This window comes from Argopecten irradians, chromosome 12 (assembly GCF_041381155.1).
Source record: "Argopecten irradians isolate NY chromosome 12, Ai_NY, whole genome shotgun sequence".
In the NCBI taxonomy this organism is placed as follows: Eukaryota; Metazoa; Mollusca; class Bivalvia; order Pectinida; family Pectinidae; genus Argopecten; species Argopecten irradians.
In genome coordinates this window covers 12,879,776-12,901,275 of record NC_091145.1, presented here as the reverse complement: position 1 = coordinate 12,901,275, position 21,500 = coordinate 12,879,776, and the positions used below count along the sequence as shown (strand labels likewise).

The following is a 21,500-nucleotide window of genomic DNA, read 5'->3' as shown; positions in this document are numbered from 1 at the left end:
ATTTCCAATAAGAGAGTTTATTTTATAATATGTTAATTCAACTGCTCTTTATGTCAGAGGCAGACCATTCACTTGGTTTAACTTGTCGCAAATTCACAAGATATGGAGGATTATGAAAACGTATCAATTTTGAATATACCGCTCTACGTTATGAAATGAAGAATATGATTGGTCCTAAAACATAATATCAAGATTTAGTGGATTCCAAAGGAAACTACATTGGAATTCAGTGAAAACGGCAAAGTGATGAAAAGAAAGCTTAAAATTTCAAATTTGTTCAGTAGGCTTTGTATGATTCTTTGATAAGGAATTATACCGAAATTATTCAATTTGGGAAACGTGGATGTATGTGTTACGTGTATGTATTAAAAAATGAAGCAATTAGCAGTGAAATTATTGGGAAATATACCGAAAGCATTCATTCAATTTTCAAAGAAAGAAAGTACACATATCTATCTAAAATTAAAACATCATTGTAGGAATGCCTGTGCTGTCAAAATACTAAAGAGTCTTGGTTTTCAACACAAGGAGTAATTTTATGGGTTGTGGTTGATGTGAATGGATTTATGCCGATGACCACGAATCAATATATAAAAACAGAAAATATGTAATAATATGTATTATTGAAGTTTTCTATTACATTCATGTTGAATTTGATTACATTTATTTGTTATTTATCTGTCCAATTTTACAATGCTGCATGTAGTGTCACTCTCTACCTTTTATTGTACATTAGTTTACCGGGAACTGTAGATTAGTTGAAACTAATCTACAGCTACAGGTAAACTAATGTACAGTGAAAGGTGTACTAATCTACAGACAGAGCAAGTACTTGAACAATAGTCTAAATAAAGTACTGGGGACAACAAAAGATGACATCATAGCCATATATGTTTTAAATATACATTGCACATGTACATAGTTAGCTATTGTATGTGTATTTCGCCGTGCGCTTTGTCACTAATTCTGCCCTCTGGTCATGAATTGTTTTACCTTCAGTTTAACTTGGCCTGGTAAGGTCTGGTATAGAAAGTATATGAATACCTGAATGAACAAACGTAAAACAAGATATTTAGATATATATACTATATAAATTTCTGGTAAAACCTATATAATTAATAAAGCTGTCCCGCTTTAAAAGATTTATATGATTTGTTTTAGATATTTATATACAATTAAATTTCAAAACTGAAAAATTGTTCAAGTTAACAATACAAAAAGAGTTTGAAAATGTTAATTTAACACGGAGTATATTAACCTTGTAAAGGCCTGATTAGCCGGTACAGTAGACTGTTTAGCAGCCTTTATACATGTGTGTATATCACATTTGGATTTACGTGTCTTCAATACAGTAGCAATAAAACCCCGTCATCGTTCCGCATGTTTACTCAATAAAATTGAATTCCTGTACTTATATCGACCACGATAACTATCGCCCAGACCCCGTTCCTACCGCCCAGATCGCACATCGTGCGCACATCGCCCAGACCGCACATAGTGCGCACATCGTGCATACATCGTGCGCATACCGCACATCGTGTAACGTTGTGCGGTCACACGACTGTAGTATGCTTCTCAACAAGGCACAAACACATATCGTATATTTGGAGGAAAGAATAATTCTTTATAGATACAAAAGGAAGATGAAGAAAACACAGTACCACCTGGTTAGAACGAACCGCTGGGGACCAGCGAAATAGTTTGGTTATAAACAGAGTTCATTATATACTACTATAAACATATAATTGTATTTTTACAACATTTTTACCATGGATTCGTTGTAAGCGGGATCATTATAACCGTGTTTTGCTGTACCAAGGATATACACGAAGAAATACATGTACATACATATTATGATAAATGGGCACAAAAGGCAAGAGTATCATCTAGGTTAAAATGGTACGAACAAGAAGAACGATCGTCTACTGAGTCTAAAGCATAATAAATCACCAGATTAATGGTAGTTCTATCACTTTTATTGGATACCATAAAGACTGATATTTTTTCAGATAATCGTTGTTTTTGTTATAATAACGTTGTGACGTCTTTGCTGTATCACAATACACAGGTGTAAAAACTTTAATGTATACAAAAGGTGAACGAGAAAAAATTGCTAATTATTGATCGCTAGCTCTACTCACATTTCGTTTAAAAATTATTACAAAAATCATATAGGAAATAATCAAACCGTTACATCTCACAATAATTCACAGAGACCAGATTACCAAACACCGAAAACAGATCAGACACATTATAATTAGTCTATTTAAAGTTGCTCCACCGCTGACAAATGGTAATTTTTTCGATCAAAGACAGGAGCAGACAATTTAGTATTTTTCTTCAGTTACAAAAGTTCTTACTTTACAACATTACCACCATTGAAAAGTTTGAGCTTCTTATTTTACTTCAAGATGAAAATATCAAAAATAATTAATTGCATCCCGAAAAACTCTCTGGCACTATGTCTTATATGGAATGAACTACTAGTTTTATATGCACAAAAAGCAAAATAAATTATTTCAGATAATATTTTGTGTTAATTAGACCTGATTTACAAGATTAAACACCGATTATTGATCAAATGATGATTATCATTTATGCTCTCTCGGCGGTGGAGCATCTTTAACCTACAGATATCATTAAATATCAAAACATTGGTTATGATGATAGTTATGTTCAGACACACAAAAATAATTTGAACTTTTGTGCGCATTTATTTGGAAAGATGGGCGTTGATACACAAACTAAATACAATATAAGAATATGAAGTATGTTTGTAATAGAATGAGAGAGGTAGAATGTCTGGAAGAAAATGAATCGGTTGTAAAATTTATGGGAAACTGATTAATGTTATTGATGATAATACAATATCTTAGCGATGCTTTTTAATGAAAAATAATGTCGAGAGAAAAATGTTGAATGAAAGATGTGTGTATGACAGAAAGGTTACTTTTGTTATAAAACTGTTAATGTCATAATACACAAACGGATGGACAGTCTAATTCATAGATGGTGTATTGGTCTAATATCATGTAGTGGACATCAAATCTATCACCTGAGTTTGGTCTGTGTTAGTGATATCATTACGATAACAGTATCAAGAATAGTTTCTTATGTGGATATGAAGGATATTCTATCGGAGGGTCGCAAAATGTTGCAAATCCCTAGCTTTGCCGAGTGTTTTACGAGATTTTGTCATCATTCCAAAGCTAGCCTATCCCTATCCTTCATATTTACATAATATAATTTACATTATATTATAACTCGACGTTTCATTGCAATTTTACAATCATAATATCCTGCCATTTTGAAATAACTTTACAAATAAGTTCGCAGATTCCATGCAACGATTAGTCTACAGCATTGTTGGTACTATTACTCTATGGTATGCTATGTTGTATTTGCATATGACAGAGTTAACTGCCCTTGTGGTTTGGTATTGATTGGACATCTTATGCATGGGAGCGTAACGTTATACTTTTTAGAGAAAACGACCTTGATTACGCCTGAATAATGACGTCACAATGGATACCTACCGCGAGGGAGGTACCTCTGTAATATTAAAAAATTCGAAATAAAATATCCATGAAGATTATCTTTTGCATAAGTAGCCAAGTTTTACCATTTTTTACTGAAATTGTTTTTACTTAAATCATCACTGCGCCACCATTTTTTGCTGTATTGAGGTAATTTTTGCTGCAAGTTATGGTTAAGGTGATATAAGCACTTGTATAAAGATTATAGAAATTAAATATCAAGCAGAAGAAAGATGTGTTTTTAAAATATTACGTATTATGTATCTAAGATATTAAAACTAAAACAGAAAAAAAGGTGTTAACTTCAGTTTTTTTCTTTTTGTTGGTCATAATTTTGCCATGATCGACCATTTAATAATTTTGCAAAGGAACAACGTTCTTGGCAGAAGAAATTGTGTTAATGAAATTCTCTAATTCTTTAATTCTTTGATGAATAGCAATACTTAGTATCATCTATCGAATCTTTACAGTCATTCTAGAATCCTCTTTTTCGTTGAAATCAATATCAATCATAATGTGAAATATAAACGATTGTTTTTTATCTCTTTGCATTTTTTTAAAACAAAAAGGATGACATGCACATTCTTAATCAAATCCTGTTTTTGTCTTTTGTTCATTGTCACAGATGTTATTAGACCTTGATCATTGATTATGCCAAACAAAACCACATTATGACGTAATAAATGGACTATGAAGTGATGTCCAAATCAACGACTGTGATTAACTGGTTAGAGTTTGTTGACTTTCAAAATGGTGTATTTGAAATTTTTTAATCAATTTGGAATTCACCTATATACCATATAAATCATCAATCACATGGATGTACAGTGTACTAAGAAGAGGTTAATTGTGACAGTATTTTTCATAATGATTTTTATATTAACAAATCTACAAAGAATCTCGTTAGAAAATCGCATATCATTTTTTTTCTACAAGGTATCAATTACTTAATTATAGAAAAAAATCATAGCAATAATAAATAGTACGTTAATGCAACATATGCGGGCTGTAGATTACATTTACAACAGTTGGTAATATCATTTGTATTGTTAAGATATAGCAAGCAGCAATCGGCAATCAATATGCCTATTACCGTGTATAGCTGGCTATTTTTGCAGGGTGATATTTTTGTAACTTCGCGAGACTTTACTTAACTTTGATTCGAGACGAAATGTTGCGTAATGCTTGAATCATATAATATACATCATACACTTATGGACAGAGAGCGAATCTAACCGCTGAAATTCAGTTTTCCTGATGTTAGTTAAATCATGAATTTTGGACCACGTAAATATCACACTATGTGTGGTATGTAGTAATAGAATTTGTTCACTCGTATCTATCAGTATTTACCAACCATACACTTATATATCAAGCAGTGTTGATATCAAAATACCAAGGTTTGATATATTTTCTGTCCTTAAATAGTTGATCAGGTCTACAATCGTAGCCAAACACTTCACAATCTGGCTGGAGTAGTTTACTTAGTTTCTCCATGTCTGCTGTGTCAACGGTGGAATACGCTTCTAAGAACGCTTCCTCTTTGTTCTTTTTAGACACTTTCTCGTCATCCGCATCACCGATGGCTTGTACAACAATATCATGGAAAGCAGATGGCGTAATCAAGTCGCTATACATCTCGGGAATAGAATAATTGGATGATTTGCTTATTATACCATCCATCTGAAACCCTTTCCACATTTTCTTCAGAACCTGACTAAAGGTATTCGTACATAGAACCCCATGTGTATTTTGGTATTTGGATAGCATATCCATACGTTCTTTTATTGTATAATCTCGAAATTGTTTCCTGAAGTTGTTTTCTAGACTTGCGATTATTTTCGGTTGATTCATTTTATCCAGTAAATACATCGTGTCTTGTTTTATTGTTTCCATTTTACCAATAAAATCGTACTTGTATTGACAAGGATCACAAAAGTCAAAGGCGAAACCATAATGCAAATCACGCGGTATGCTATGTTCTTCAGAATAAATGACATATTTAATAAACTCGCTGAATGTTATATCGGATACACATTTTCGTTTTTTCTTTTCTCGTCGTACAATTTTAGCTATTTTCGGAGCTTCGGCTTTCCAGTGGTAGTTAGGTCTGAATAGTTTATCGGTGTAACCAGATAGGAGCCGACGATACGGATCCCTGGTAAACATAAAAGAGAAGGATTTGTCGAAGAATGGGACCCGTGCCTTTTCTGGCAAAGAATGCAGTGAACTTATGGTTATACCTCGCTGATAAAATGTTGTCGGATCGAATGGAGTTGTTGCTTTGAGATTTCCTCTAACCATCTAAAAGAAAAGAATATAGTAGATTATTATATTAACAAGATAATGAATTTAAACAAATCTATAGGTAGTCCACACTCATATACCCAACTACTGTGCGAATTGATATATAGGGAACTAGTACCATAGTACCATACAAGTAGCTATAGGTTCCGGTTTGCTTCTACGTGTTGAAACTTGCAGCTAATCAGTATTCGGTACTCATAGGATTCCTAAGGTATATCATTAAACAAATTGAATTTCATAGTATTTTGATAAACTGAGATTTTCGATTCAATCAGCCTTAGCTTGTACTTTTTATAAATTTTATAAAATCTTCTTTGAAACTAAGCATATGATAACACCCATATTACAATGGTAACACCCTTATAGGGTGGGAATTCAAAATTGTACACATGATGGGGCTGACCCCCCGAGGTCCAGAGGGGCGGGCCAAAAGGGGTCATTTTTTTCTGTTTTCATATAAACGACTTCTTCTGTTAAACTAAGCATGGAATAACACTCATAATGCAATTGTAGCATCTTTAAAGGGTGGGGATTCAAAATTGAACAAATGATGGGGCTAACCCCTGGAGACCTGAGGGGCCGAGACAAAAGGGGTCAATTTGGCTATTTCCATATAAATGACTTCTTCTCTGCAACTGAACATGGAAGAGCACTCATAATGCAATGGTAGCATCCTTATAGAGTGGGGGTTCAAAATTTTACAAATGATGGGACTGATCCTCTGGGGGCCTGAGGGGCGGGGTCAAAAGGGGTCAATTTTGCTATTTTCATATAAATTACTTCCTCTCTGAAACTGTTATTGGATAGCATATTCGTATGGTATCTATAGCATCATTTTATGGTTGAGATTCAAATTTAACAAACCTTGGGGTTAATTTGTCTTTGTGATTTTTGAATCACTAATTACTAAATTACAGAATTACAAAAAAAATCAGGTGAGCGATACAGGCCCTATGGGCCTCTTGTTTACATATTTGTTTGCTTAATGTTCATCTGTACATCAATATATTTCCTTTTTGTCGGTTCAGCAGACCCAGTTACTCTCACAGGATTGATAACAAAACAATACAATTTAAATTAACAAACCCTGTAATATGCAAATGCAGAACAATTTTAAACAGTGCGATTTAACAAAATCGGCGTGTTTACGGTCTTACCTTGCCTGACGATAAAGTCTCTTTGTAAGTGAGTTTTTAATGGTTTGAATGCTTAAATCTAAACACCATCCGCAATACGAAAGGAACTCAGGCCAAAATAAATATGTCTATTTTTGGTTACATTGGCTAAAAAATAGGGTCGGTAGGTCGGGATGTTTTTTTTGGGTTTTTTTTTGTGTGTGTGTCTTTCACTTTTAAATAATTGCCGGAACCGGAGATTGAGTTGTAAGTCCCGACTTTTTAAAACAAAATTCCTAGAAAATGGAAAAAAAATAGGGTTGGGGTAAAAAAAACTAGGGTCGGTCGGGTAACCCTAAACAGAAATATCATTTTTTGGCCTCATGAGTCTAAACAAATCACCACAAGTGTGCAGCACTGACAATGTTTTGTATATATATATATATGAGACTACTCTAATTGATATGCCCAAGAATATAAACATGACACGAACATATAGACAAATATACCTACTGTTAATAACACGACCCAGAATACAAATCATGTAACAAACTTATAGGCAAAGACACTTACTCGAAATAATATGCCCCAGAATGTAAATCCAGCCTTAAGGAGATAGCAATATGTTAATTCATGTTTTTTATCAATACTAATGTGAGGAGAAATATCGGTTATGGATTTGTTTCTTCGGAGCTCGCTCTCTTTCGTGGAGCATACTCTATGGATTCTCTCCCTTCTTTCTTTGTTTACTTCACCAACATCCGGGTGTTTAGACGGCTGACCCTGAACTCGGTTTACATCTCTAACATTCTGTTGTGTTTCAATCTGTTGAAATATAAAAAAAACAAACACAAACTAGGACAAACATTTACTATTTAATCAAAACAGACCATGGTGATATTTCATGGGGAAAATATTATGTAATAATATAAGAATTGTTACATTTCACTGACCTATTTTTGTGTTTTGGAACGGTAACAAATGTTAACGCTATTCAATTTCAGAGACTACAGTATGTAACGGTAATTTGTAACATCAGTCGAGTAACAAAATGTTGATAATCAATTAATCTCAGGGAAAACTTAAGTGACCACTTTTAAATTACATTTATATAACATTTTTGTACCGTCAGTACTTAAACATATTTCCTATATAAATTTTCTTTATATTGAAACTAACCTATACTCATATATAGAAAATATATGATTAGTTTCTTGAAATATAAGCTACATTTTGGCGAATATCTTGTATTTTTAGACACGGACCATGTATTCTTTTTACAGTGTTACATTACAAAAAGGTTTTTTTATATTTAGCAGTGTTATATTTGTTAACATATTCGTATTAGAATGTTCAACAAGCATATCCGACTTTCAAACAATGGATCAACCAATAGAAGGTCGATGGAATCGGCGAACAAAGCTAAAATACAGTTATTATCCGTTAGTGTTGAATACAGCAAAACTAAATGTGGTATGTATATTCCGACAATGCAAATTTGCTTGCAGGATAAATCTCATTCACTTCATTTGTATACATATATATATAGATTGTGTTACCTTGAATATTACTTACATCGGTATTACCTGTTGTTCAAACAATCTCAGTTTATTTTGAAATACAATTTTTGTTCTTCCTTCAATCTGATTGAAATGCATATCCTTATAACCACTCCAACGTAGTGACACTAAGGATCTGTATTTTAATCAGATTAGTTGATCCTTATTACTCAGAGGAGTAAGCTTTTTTTAATGAATTCAGAGAAATACATAATTTGTTGTAACTTACCTCCGAATGGCCGTCATGTGACAAGCCTGCAAAGAAATGATAAACAAATTAAATTTACATAGTATGTTTCTGATAAAACAATGAGTATATAATGGATTACACTTTAGTATACACTTCCTCCTTAATTTGTTTTACTTCTGTTATTTCCTATTCCTTATCTATTTCCTTCTTTTAAATTCCAGATGAAATTCGCGTGACAAAATTCATATTTGATTTGATTTTGTTTATAATGTTAATTGTAACAGCCAGGGTCACCTAAGAACGGCCTCCCATATGTGCAACGTGTTGCAGTAGCGGGTCCTGCGGGTAGGGCGTAAGTATTGTACCTGCTGTTTAGGATCTTATTTTTTTCTTTCTTCCTACCTTACATTTTTCTTCCAAACGTCTCCCTTGACACCACCTCACTTTCGGCATAACAATGGTTTAGCGCTCATGTCTGTGAGGAAGGCTCAGGGTTCTGTCCCTTGACTGAGACACACCATATTATTTAAAAGTGATAGCTTCTACTCCTGCTTGCACTCAGCATAAAATGAGTGGGGTGACTGGTTCGCCCGTTGTCAGTATAATGTGACAGAATGGAATATGTTGCTTGGTGTCTTCGGCGGCATGCTTCAGTGATATAGCACTATAAAAAGCGCATGATTTCTAATTCCACTGTAAAAGAAAACACAACACGGATATACCGCAGTCACCCAAAAACGCACCTCACGCTTCATACACGCAACACACCGCATACATGGGAGGCCATTTTTAATGTTAATAGGACGTTATTTTAATCATATAAACAAACAATAGAGGAACTCTTGAACTTTCTTTAGTGTTATGTCACTGAAGTATACCGGCGAAGACGCAGAAACAAGAACATCATGTCATACAATTATTCGGTACAAAATTTATCTGTGTTTCAGTATGTGTACTAGAATTAAAACCATTTTAAGCTGAATTTATCTTCCTGTAAAACCACTGACTTCTTTAGAAGTAGTAAGTCCCTTTATAGTACATGTATTTTGTTTTTCTCATTTCAAATAATAAATAGGTTCGTTCCTGATGTTGAACTCTTTTACAATAAGTATAGGAGAAACACCGACAACTGTGGAATAGTCATGTTTTAAATCCATTTACATTGATAAATAACGGTTTGTAAATAATATCAACAGCTGCCACGTATCAGGGTTACTGATTTACTCAAATTGAAAGACACTCAACTGTACACTACACCCTGTCCTGTTAAAACGACAATCGTACCATGTATTTTCTGTTAACGCTATTCAATTTCAGAGACTACAGTATGTCTCGACCAGTAGCTAGAGTAGTCTTATCAATAGGCCGATCGCTTATATGCATGACATTGTATAAAATTAACCCAACGTAGTGAGTGATGGCATGTATATGGGACAAAAAAGCAGAAACTATATTTAGTCGCATTTCAATGCACAAATTCTAAAGCCCGATTTGCATGACTAGTCCTAGGTACTTCACTGATATGTAAATTTGGTATTTTGCAGCATAAAATCCAGCGTTAACATGCTCTATTTAACTAGCCGAATATTGACCTCGTCCAGACAGTCAGGGTGTCATGTATTCATGGGGCAGTGATGTATGCCGGTGTTTACTGCACACAATGGAAGGTCTTTGCCTATGAATGTATGGTGATAACTGTATAATACTTGTTTATATATTTTGATAAATGCCAGAACTTTATCAAAAAAATTGGTTTGATTTGATAAGGACCATGGTTGGTTTGGTGCCCAGTATTGAAATATTCTATGCCAGACAAGTTTTTTTACGGGGGTCGTTATAACTTTACAGGTCTATGATTCTGAACATTTCTGCATTCATGAGGCCTTCCAAGACGATCAGCAGCTCACGGCATAACTAGGTGTTATTACGGTAATGCTGCTTCGCGAGAGACCCTAGTTTTACTCCTACTTAAAATGTCACTATATTATACTTTTTTGTGAGGTGTGGTATTGTAAAACTACTGTGAACCCATCACTGTACGATGACCTAGTTTATTGGGACAATGTTATTGCCATTTAAAACCACTTTAAGCATTTTTAACATTGTGTAACGTAATGTACATCATGATCTTAACGTGGAGGTATCACTTACCCCAAAATTCTCCCCATAATCAATACTTATTATTTGTTTTTCTTCTGTCAAAATTTTGAAGAAATTGAACCTGTAAATTTTTCTTAACTGATTTTCAATTTATTGTAAGTGAAAACCCAATTTTCTTATAAGGTAATGTTTAAAAAATGTTATTTATGATAAAAAGCACTATCATGCTTATGGGTTTGTAATCTATAAAACAAATAAATTACTTTGTTCATCACTTCAAAGGAGACAACTTGTTCAGCATAATGTAGTACTGCTTGAAGATATAGGCAACTGTATTATTCAGTTCTAGCCTCTGCGTGTAATACTTACCTTAGAACTACCTTCTTAAAAGGTACAGCATAGATTGAAGCGTACATATTAAACAGTTCCTTGTCAATTACCGCCCCCTCTTGCGATTTAGACTTATTCTTTAGTAAATACTTAATGAAGGTAATAACCAAAGGCAAGAGAGGTGATTCATTGTCATTTTGAAGAAAATAATAATTTCGAAAAAAAATTACTCCAGGAAGAAGGAAAAAAAAGACACACTGAAATCAGTGTGTCACATGTTACCAATTTATTTTTATTTTGTGACTTGTCGGGATGATAATGCCTTTACCTGGACACGTCCGACCTGGTCATCTTAGCTAATAAATTACAAAAAAATATCCGCTCACAACCTAACCCCAGATAAGTTACCATGGTCGGAGAACGCATAGATAGAGTCATTTACAATTCCGCTTGATTAAGAAATAAACATTTTGTCTAAGTCGTGGCGGTGGTGACCTTAAAACATACAATGTGTACGTTTCAGAACCAGGGTTGGGGTCAATTACATTGCAATGTAATTAATTACAATTACAATTACAATTACTTGGTCAAAACTCAATTACAATTACAATTACAATTACTCAGTTTTGTAAATGTAATTAATTACAATTACACATTACATTTTCTTAATATGTTTTTTATATGTTTATACCAAGGATTTATGAGATATACGTCCTTGCATATATACACATTTGTATAATCATACACTGTAGCAGTTATACAGATATAATAAGTCGATATCAGTAAATTCTGATAGAACACATGTTCACTTCACATAAACCGCAAGGTACAATTGAGTATTGGTAGGGTGTATTTGTTTTACATGTAAATTTTTTTTGGACCTAGCAGAAATATTGTCAAATGCGTCAGCTTTATGTACAAGGTATTCATATTTATTTATTGCATTTTATCATCATTAGCATCTCAAAATCATCATCAGACAGTCTGTATCTGTCTGGTCGGAATATTAATCTTTGCCAGAAATTAACACTAAACAATCTCTCTACTGGAGCTGAAGTGGCTGGTATAGCTAAGTACTTGCTAGCTAAAAAAGACGAATTTAGAAATCTGCAAGAATAATCTTTCCAGAACTTTAATGGGTCACAATATTTCTCTGTGCAATCTTCACTAATGTAGATGCCTACAATTCATTGGATTTAAGACCTCAGTTGTGTCTCTTTCGTAACAGTGTTATTTATATAGTGGGAAGAAAACTGAAAAAAAAGTCTTCTGTTAATTATAATTTTCTTGGCAGGGGCGTGAAGACAAATCTGAACTATCATCTATATTTTTGCCTTCATTAGATTTGCTAATTAGGTGATCAACAGGTGTTATATAAGCAAGACCTTTGTGAGTTGTAATCACAGGCTTTGTGTTCACAACTTCAAACTAGTATATTGCTTGAGGGGTAAATCACACATGCAGAACGTAAACAACCGAAAGGTAGATATGCGGTGTTGTGATCGCTTCAGTGGACACGATTGAAAACAAAACAAAAATAATGAAAGAGAAAAAGAAACTGAAAAGTACAGACAACTACAACAATGTGTACATTGACAGTGACAAATCAAAAAGTGAGCTTGAGACAGAACGTACACCACTACACACAGTCCTAAAAGAAATCGGCAGAAATAATAAATACCGAGTACAGGGTACCCGATTAGTGCGTCGTACACGTGATCATGAGCGCAACTCAGGCCAGGATGACTCGTACAGTGACTCGGCGCGTACGCGGCTGCACGTGGTGAACAAGTGCATAACAGTGACACACACGTGAATGCTCATGACAGTCGTCCGCGGGACAGAAACCACAGAAATGGGGACATACCAACACAGAGACAATAGTTTTTTCAAACTCATGGAAGAATCAACGGCACACAAATTCAAATAGACGTCAAAATGGGACAGGTTTGATAACAGAACCGAATGCGATAACAGGACACGCGTGACCGACTTACGCCTAGCTAGGCCCACACGTGGTAACGTAAACAACCATCACGGTGGGCAGGGGACCGTCAAAACACACGACACTATAATGAACGTAGATAGGGAAACGGAGAAATCCCGTCTGTCTCTAGGATTTTGGAATTTGGCAGGGTTGTCAGTGAATAATAAAAAAACAATTTTGACTTTAGACAAAAGTAATCACCGCAATGAACTTTGACATTTTTGCGGTGTGCGAGACATTCCTGAGAGGTGATGAGGAACCACATATCAATGGATATCGATGGATTGGAAATAACCGGAAAGCTTTACATCAAAAAGCTAAGCGGGGGGGAAGCGGCGGTGTAGGAGTTTTTATAAACGAAATTAGATGCTCCACCGCCGAAGAGCATAAATGATATTTATCATTTGAACATTACATTTACAATATCGTACGAAATAGTGCCGGATTTTTTCGGGATTAATTATTTTTTACATTTTTAATGAAGCAAAATTAGAAGCTCAAATTTTCGGATGGTGTACTTTTGTAACTGAAGAAAAATACAATGCCGCTCTGTTTTTGATTTTATGGATAAAACTCAGTAATGGAGCTGAGAAGGACCTTTATTTTCTGTGTGTGTTTACCTTACTACCCCAACAATCAACAAGGTCAGCGGAAAGTGATGCTTTTTTCCATAACCTGTTGGAAAGTATTTATTCTTATCAAACCTTGGGTAACATATGTATAGCAGGAGACTTCAATGCCAGAATAAAGCGATTCAGCTGACTTTATTGAAGGTGTTGATACAATACCCCCCTAGACACTCAATTGACGACGGATCAAATCATTATGGTGATGTTTTTATTGACTTTATGATTGAAACCAATACTTGTGTCTTAAACGGTAGATTTGGATCTGATGATTTTACTCATGTCTCAAGAAGGGGCAGATCAGTTGTCGATTACGTTATAGTTCCGCACGAACAATTATTTTTATTTGATAGTTTTAATGTACTTTTAATGTCAGACATTGTGCGCAACCTAGGCCTGGAGGGTCACACCAGCGTACCCGATCATTCTATACTCGGATTTACTATGGGAACAAAACGGACAACAACAAGAAATCAAGAAAGTATCCCGGATTCCAGCAAAAAATATAACTTATCGACGTTACCGTCAGATTTTCTAAGTGATGCCGAAAGTATCGACGCAATAAACTCGACAATCCGGATAATCGAGCGAAATCTGGAGGATAATGGAGATATTGATCAAGCGTACTCAAATCTTAAAGATCTCATATTCACGGAAATGGACAAGCGGGTGAAAATAACGCGAAAAACTGTTGGTCGGCCCAAAACCAAATACCTATTGAAACCATATTGGAACGACGAACTCCAAACACAGTGGAACATTGCTCATGAGTGTGAACGTTTATGGCTGAAATTTAAAGGGTCTCGTTCGGCAAAACACAAACTTAAGGAGAGTTTTTGTCGGGAACGGAAAACGTTTGATCAGCTTAATCGTAAATATAAACGGCGATTCCAGTTAGAGGAACAATCGAAACTTAATTCTTTGTTATTAGAGAACAATTCTAGAGACATGTGGAAAGAGATTGGCAAGCTCGGTATGGCAAATGCACGACAAAAGGAAATCCCCATGGAAACCGTGAACACCGATGGTAACATAGTTCGTGAAAAAGACGAAGTCCTCGAATGTTGGAAAAATAAATATGAAAAAACTCTACAATAGTCATGGTGATTCAAATGATTTTGACGAGACTCATCTCGCTGATGTAAAAACGAAACTAGAGACAAATAGTGTAGAGGTTTCTAACACGGTAGATGTTACGTCCCTTAATACACCATTTACCAGGGAGGAAGTACGGAAAGCTATCGCGCGTGCGAAAAACAGAAAATCACCAGGTTTTGACAATATTCCAGTAGAGGTTCTCCGGAACGACGCGTGTGTGAACATACTTCTCAAGATTTTTAAATACTCCTTTGACAATAGTACTGTACCAAAAGATTGGACTTCCGGAATAATTCATCCTATCCCTAAGTCGGATACGAAAGACTTCACCAATCCGCTTAGTTACCGCGGGATATCGCTTTTGTCTGTACCCAGTAAAATTTATACCGATATCCTAGGACAACGCTTAAACACCTGGCTTGAACGTCATAACTTACTAGCGGACGAACAAAACGGCTTCCGTTCGAAGAGGAGCTGCCTCGACCACATCTATTCGCTTTATAGTGTGTTAAATAACCGAAAACTTTCCAGAGACTCGACGTTCGTTTGTTACGTAGACGCTAAAAAGGCGTTCGACACCGTCAACAGACATTGCCTATGGTACAAACTTAAAGCTATTGGCATAAGTGGATTATTCTTGGACGCGGTGAAATCTCTCTATTCACAGTCGCGATGTGCGGTACGGCTGAACAATCACGTCACCGATTGGTTTAACGTCAACAACGGCGTAAAACAAGGTTGCAATATTTCGCCGAGTTTATTCGCCATATACATCAACGACCTTGCAGAGGAAATCAATAACCTTCGATGTGGAGTCACGATTGGTGATAGCATGATCTCTATTCTTCTTTACGCTGACGACGTGGCGTTATTGGCGCCGGATGAGCCCTCCTTACAACGGATGATGAATTGTTTGCATAATTGGTGTTGGAAGTGGCGTCTTACGGTCAACGTCGAAAAAACCAACGTTATTCACTTTAGAAACAAAAGTGTACCAAAATCGAATTTCCAGTTCACATGTGGCGATCTTAATATCCAGACTACCGATCGCTATAAATACTTGGGTATATGGTTTACGGAACACTTAGACATGGAGCTTACTGTCAAGGAACTAGCGAAATCAGCAAGTCGAGCACTCGGCGCACTATACAGCAAATTTAGATTCGCGGGTGGCATGTCGTTTGGTGTTTTTAAGAACCTTTATGAATCGTTAGTGGAGCCCGTACTTTTCTACTGTGCCGGTATATGGGGAATTAACTCTTACCGTTTTGTTCAAACCGTGCAAAACAAGGCCGGGCGCTACTTCCTTGGCTCCGGAAAAAATGCTTCAAACGTGGCGACAAGAGGCGACCTTGGGTGGAACTCGTGTGCAACGAAACAGAAAATAGAAGTATGTAGGCTTTGGCTAAAACTCAAGTGCTGTGAACCCCGGCGTCTCATAAAAACAATTCATATCTGGTCACTCTCTCGAGGAAGAAGCTGGGATAAACGAGTGGAATCCATGTTAAATATACGGAACTTGAACTCTCTATTAGAACCTACCCCTTGTTATATATCAGGTCTCAATAATGCAAAACTAGTATTCAAACAGGAGGATGTAACTAACTGGTATAGACAAATGTGGAACGACTCCGGTCAAGACAACAGAAATAAGCTTAGGACCTACCGAACGTATAAAAATAATCTTGCTCCGGAACCATATGTGACGTTAATAATGAACTATAAACATCGACAAACCTTAGCCAAATTTCGCTGTGGGAACTTGAAACTTAAAGTAGAGACGGGACGGTATTCTCATCCTGTTATACCTTTACAGGAGAGAAAATGTACTTTGTGCAATTCAGGCTCTATAGAAGATGAGACTCATTTTCTGATAGATTGTGACTTTTACTCAGATTTGAAACTTTCTCTATACAACAAAGCATCTTTTTATTTACCAAACTTCACAAACCTTGATTCTTCTCTTAAATTACAATTTCTTATGCAGAATACGAACCTTCAATCCACGTTAGCGGCCACATTATATAACATGTACAGACGAAGATTATGTTTTGATTTTGTTTAATAATAATATGTACTAGTACATGCTTTTAAGAATCCCAACCTATATAATGATACTGATCAGGTATCTCCTTACCGATATACGATAGAACAGGCACCATTTTACGATCGTGACGAATTTTTTAACTGGATAATTTGATACTTTTTAAATATATATATATTCTTTTCAGTGTCTCGTAAGTCAGATCTGGCTTGGCATTTTTATTCTAATTGGTAAATTATTTATCATGGCTGTTTTTTACCCTGTTGTAAAAATGTGTGACACTCTAATAAATAAAATATTGTATTGTATTGTATTGTATTGGTAAACTACAGGTACCTATACTATACTGTATACTATGGTTACTGTCTCACATATGTTACCTGTTTAAATTTCTACATAGCCAAATAAATGTCATGCATTCATTAAATTTGGTAATTATTTAGACATTAGTAAATATATAAATGTAATTGAAAAGTAATTGAAATGTAAATTACACATGTAATTGAAATATTTCTTAATTACAAATTACTTTCAATTACTTGAAAAAATGTAATTAATTGCAATTAATTACAATTACATTTTTAATTACCCCAACCCTGTTAAGAACCTTGAGATATGATACAGCCATTAACTAATGATGAAAATACAATAAATCTATGCAGGAAGTTGTATTCAATATATGGATGAAATTACCTTGTTAATGTCAAATCTGATAATGAAATTCCACAAAATGATACTCACAATTTACCGGCCTGTTTATAAAAAGTTTTCTATTCATGAAGACCTTCATGCAATTGCATATCATCCTTCATGATATTGTAGATCATGTGGGTCTTTATGGCGGTTTTAGGTCAGCCCCACTTAGGCTAGCATAATCTTGATAAAATTTTATTGTTTAGATGTAGTGATTTGTATTTTGCATATTTGATAATCGTTATTTCTTGTTTTAATCCACATGGTGGATCATTAACATAAATGTAAATGTCACTCTTTTTGGGGATGACCTTTTCGATTTCATTCAGTTGTTGAGTTGTTCTTAACTAATGTATGTATAGTTTTCATCTTTAACGTATAGTCTACTATTGTTCTGTCAAACGAACCCAAACAATACACTTGACATGATATATATATATACTCTGTATTTACAACAAAATCAGACAACTGAATTTCACTATCAATATGAGAATAATTGCAACACCAATAATGTTTATAAACGTGCTATAGATAACATTTTCAACATATGTAAGATTCATGGTCATTAAAATATATATGGTATAAAGACAATCTGATTAAAATCAGCTGTTTGATACTCCGCTAACTTCGTGCTCCGCTACAAACAGTTTGTAGCGGAGCACGAAGTTAGCGGAGTATCAAACAGCTGATTTTAATCAGATTGGTATAAAGAACTCATGACCGCGTTCATCCCCGTTGTAGAAACGTACTATAAACACCACGGTGATCTGTTACTTTTCAATTCAATCCATCACGCACTTATAGGAAATATTTCTCTTTACGCTATAAGCACTTTAAGGTATACGTCACTGACACATAGCAAAAATATGCAGATAAAAATAAATATACGTTTTTCTCAACCGTTGTTCATACCATCGATTGGAAATTCGTGCCAGATTCCTGAAGGTAGCTTAGAGTAAAATAAATCGACTTCTCCTTTGTGACATTAAAAGAAGTAGTCCAGAGTCTATTTACATCAAAAATATTAAAGATCACTTTTGTGTTTTGTAGCGATTGATTAGCTATAGTCAAATATTTTCTGAAAAAGTAGATAATAGTGTATATCTAGCATTATATGGGATATCACTAAAGTACTGCTCTGGTGCTGTTTAACCAAAGTGATTTGATTCATTGTTAGCATACATCATTATGTTGATGTTTCTTATTGATTACATTGGTGCATCTCATGTTTGGTACCAAATAGTCATCAATATCTATATTAGGTAGTCCATGTTACCTGATGTACACTTTACATGAACCGTAACGCTGAAAAATGACACTTTAGATTCACCGCAAACTGGTTTATAAGAGAGATAGGCCTATCTGTAACATGAATCGCATATTTGGAGATCTTATAAATTACGGCGTCGATGGAAACAAAACATTTAACGAAAACAACAATGGCGGTTATAGGAGATGACATACATATTAACATTATTGATTAGCTTTGATGTCCGAGATGTCAAAGGTATGTTTAAATGGTTAGTTATGATAAGAAGAGGTCAGGTGTGTCAGTATGGGAGCATACATTTTGTAGGTGACGCGAATTGGTAGCATAGGTGGCCATGGGGAAACATGATCACACTTAAACACACATACACGTACATGGTACACTTACCTGTGGGTTGGATCGATATTATCCACTTTATGGAAACACACATTAGCAGAAGTCCTGTCAAGAACCACACCAATTTCCCTTTCCATCTACGAATTGCCATTTCACAATGATGTTAGCAAATGACTACACAGTCACGGATGACGAAGAAACTAAATATAGTATAGCGAAAAAAACAAGGCGACTGGCAAAATCAAACCGGCATCATGTCACGGTCGGCTGCGTCTCTATAACACGCCAAATACTCATTTTCCTTTTATGTAAGAAGAGAACGCGCGGCTGTGCATTATAGATTGGTATCTATTGTTTGCAAACGAAACACATACAGCAATGCCAGAAAACGAATGTAAGCGATCGTTCATAACATACTGAACACCTTGTGTATCTGAATCTGAAAATGACACTAAGGATCACAGGGACTTGTAACGTAGGTTGTGAGAAAGTCTGTTGTGTATACATGTGTACTATATACTATATAAAAGGACAAGGGAACCAACGACTCGCTTGGAAGAGGTACACCTGCCTCTACAAAAGTCGCCCGTATTCCGTCAAACATGGATAAATATGTACATATATAATACCAATACATTCTTAAATAAATTTTCGACATGGAAAACACAACTTCAATCACGATATAATATATCAACATACCTTTATTTCACTATGAACGTGGAAAATGCAGTCAGATTTCCTCGCTGTCGTTTTGCTTGTCCACTGAAATCTAGGTTAAACACGTTTGAGTGGATATTGTGTACCCCATACCCGGACCCGAACTGGAAACCCCATATACACAGTGCCTGTATACTAAAAGCTACAATATTAATGTGGTAACGGTAAAGTAAAGATTAGAGTCTCGACTTAAGTTAGATTCTTCAATTAATGATACGTGTATTTCAAATAAAGGTACTTCTAAGAACCTTAACCATGAAACTTAATTTATACAGAGTCTGGGTGCAGAATTTCAGTGCAGTAGCGGGTAAGGGCGAGTACACTAAAAAGGTACCCATCATCAATTACAATATGGCGGATTATACGAACAAGAGTCGAGTGTTGGATAAAAAAAGTGTGATTCCTCGCTTAGTTGTTGGATTGGATTAATGAAAGCGTTATCGGATATAGCCTATTTGTATTTGCAATGGGAAAATATCACCAGAAAGTGAAATGAATGCATACAAAATTTGTTACAAGGGAATATGAGTGCCTTTGACCTAGATTTCACTGGACAGGCATAACGACAGTGAGGATATCTGACTGCATTTTCCACGTTCATAATGAAATAAAGGTATGTTAATATATTATTTCGTGTCTGAAGTTGTGTTTTCTGTATCGAAAATTTATTTAAGAATATATTAGTATTAAATATATACATATTTATCCATTGTTTGACGGAATACCGGCGACTTTTGTAGAGGCAAGTGTACTTCTTCCGAGCGAGCCGTTGGTTCCCTTGTCCTTTTATATAGTATATAGTACACATGTATACACAACAGACTTTCTCACAACCTACGTTACAAGTCCCTGTGCTAAGGATGAACGTTTTGAAACGTGTTGTAGCCTGAAGGCTAACTTGTTATTGTGTCTCACTCTTACTTCATTAAAAATGCAACACTTTAAAGGGACTATTCGATCTAAGATTACATAAATACTTGCACATATTTCGGAAACAAACCAGTTCTAATGGTAATTAGATTAGTTGGTTTAACTGTGATGTGTCAGAAAAGCCCACAGTAGTCAAATGTATGTGAAATGTTCAATCGCCATTACACTTAGCCTTGTATGCCGAACCCTGACCCTTGCCTGTGCAGTAAAGAATTTTTTGTCTAGAACTACTCAAAACGCTCTTACAGTTGTGTTAACATTATTAGATGCACGTTCCTGTTAATAAATAATTTTATCAACTCCTCAGTGGTTATGTATTGCATTTGTTTTACGTGGGTGACTTTGACTCGGGTAAGGGTACACCGTACATGTTGTACCTGCTTACATTATGTAATCGTATTGATCAACGATTTGGAATTTCAATGGTATTAATCAAAATACTTAACAATGTTGTGGAATTTGTCACTATTTCTTTTCAAATGTTTCATAAGGAATGTAGAACAATACATTTATGTCATACTTTGCTTCATGGTTATGTAAAGAATTAGCATCATTGAATTGTCCCTTTAAATACTATAAGACTAAATACAACATTGCAAATATAGATAGGGGAATTAGTCATCACTTAACTAAACGTTCTACAAATGTAAATTTCAGAAGAA

At 35.1% G+C, this 21,500-nt stretch overlaps 1 protein-coding gene across 1 annotated transcript; it reads right to left on the bottom strand.

The window, feature by feature from the left end:
* Positions 1-3,745: 3,745 nt before the first annotated feature.
* Positions 3,746-19,872, bottom strand: LOC138336372 (carbohydrate sulfotransferase 13-like). Its single transcript, XM_069285840.1, has 4 exons — positions 19,243-19,872; positions 8,747-8,772; positions 7,532-7,783; positions 3,746-5,840 (listed from the first exon to the last, which is right to left on the bottom strand). Exons 1-4 carry the CDS (start codon positions 19,340-19,342, stop codon positions 4,908-4,910), a joined length of 1,311 nt encoding a protein of 436 aa, XP_069141941.1. The 5' UTR covers positions 19,343-19,872; the 3' UTR covers positions 3,746-4,907.
* Between the last annotated feature and the right edge of the window lie 1,628 nt (positions 19,873-21,500).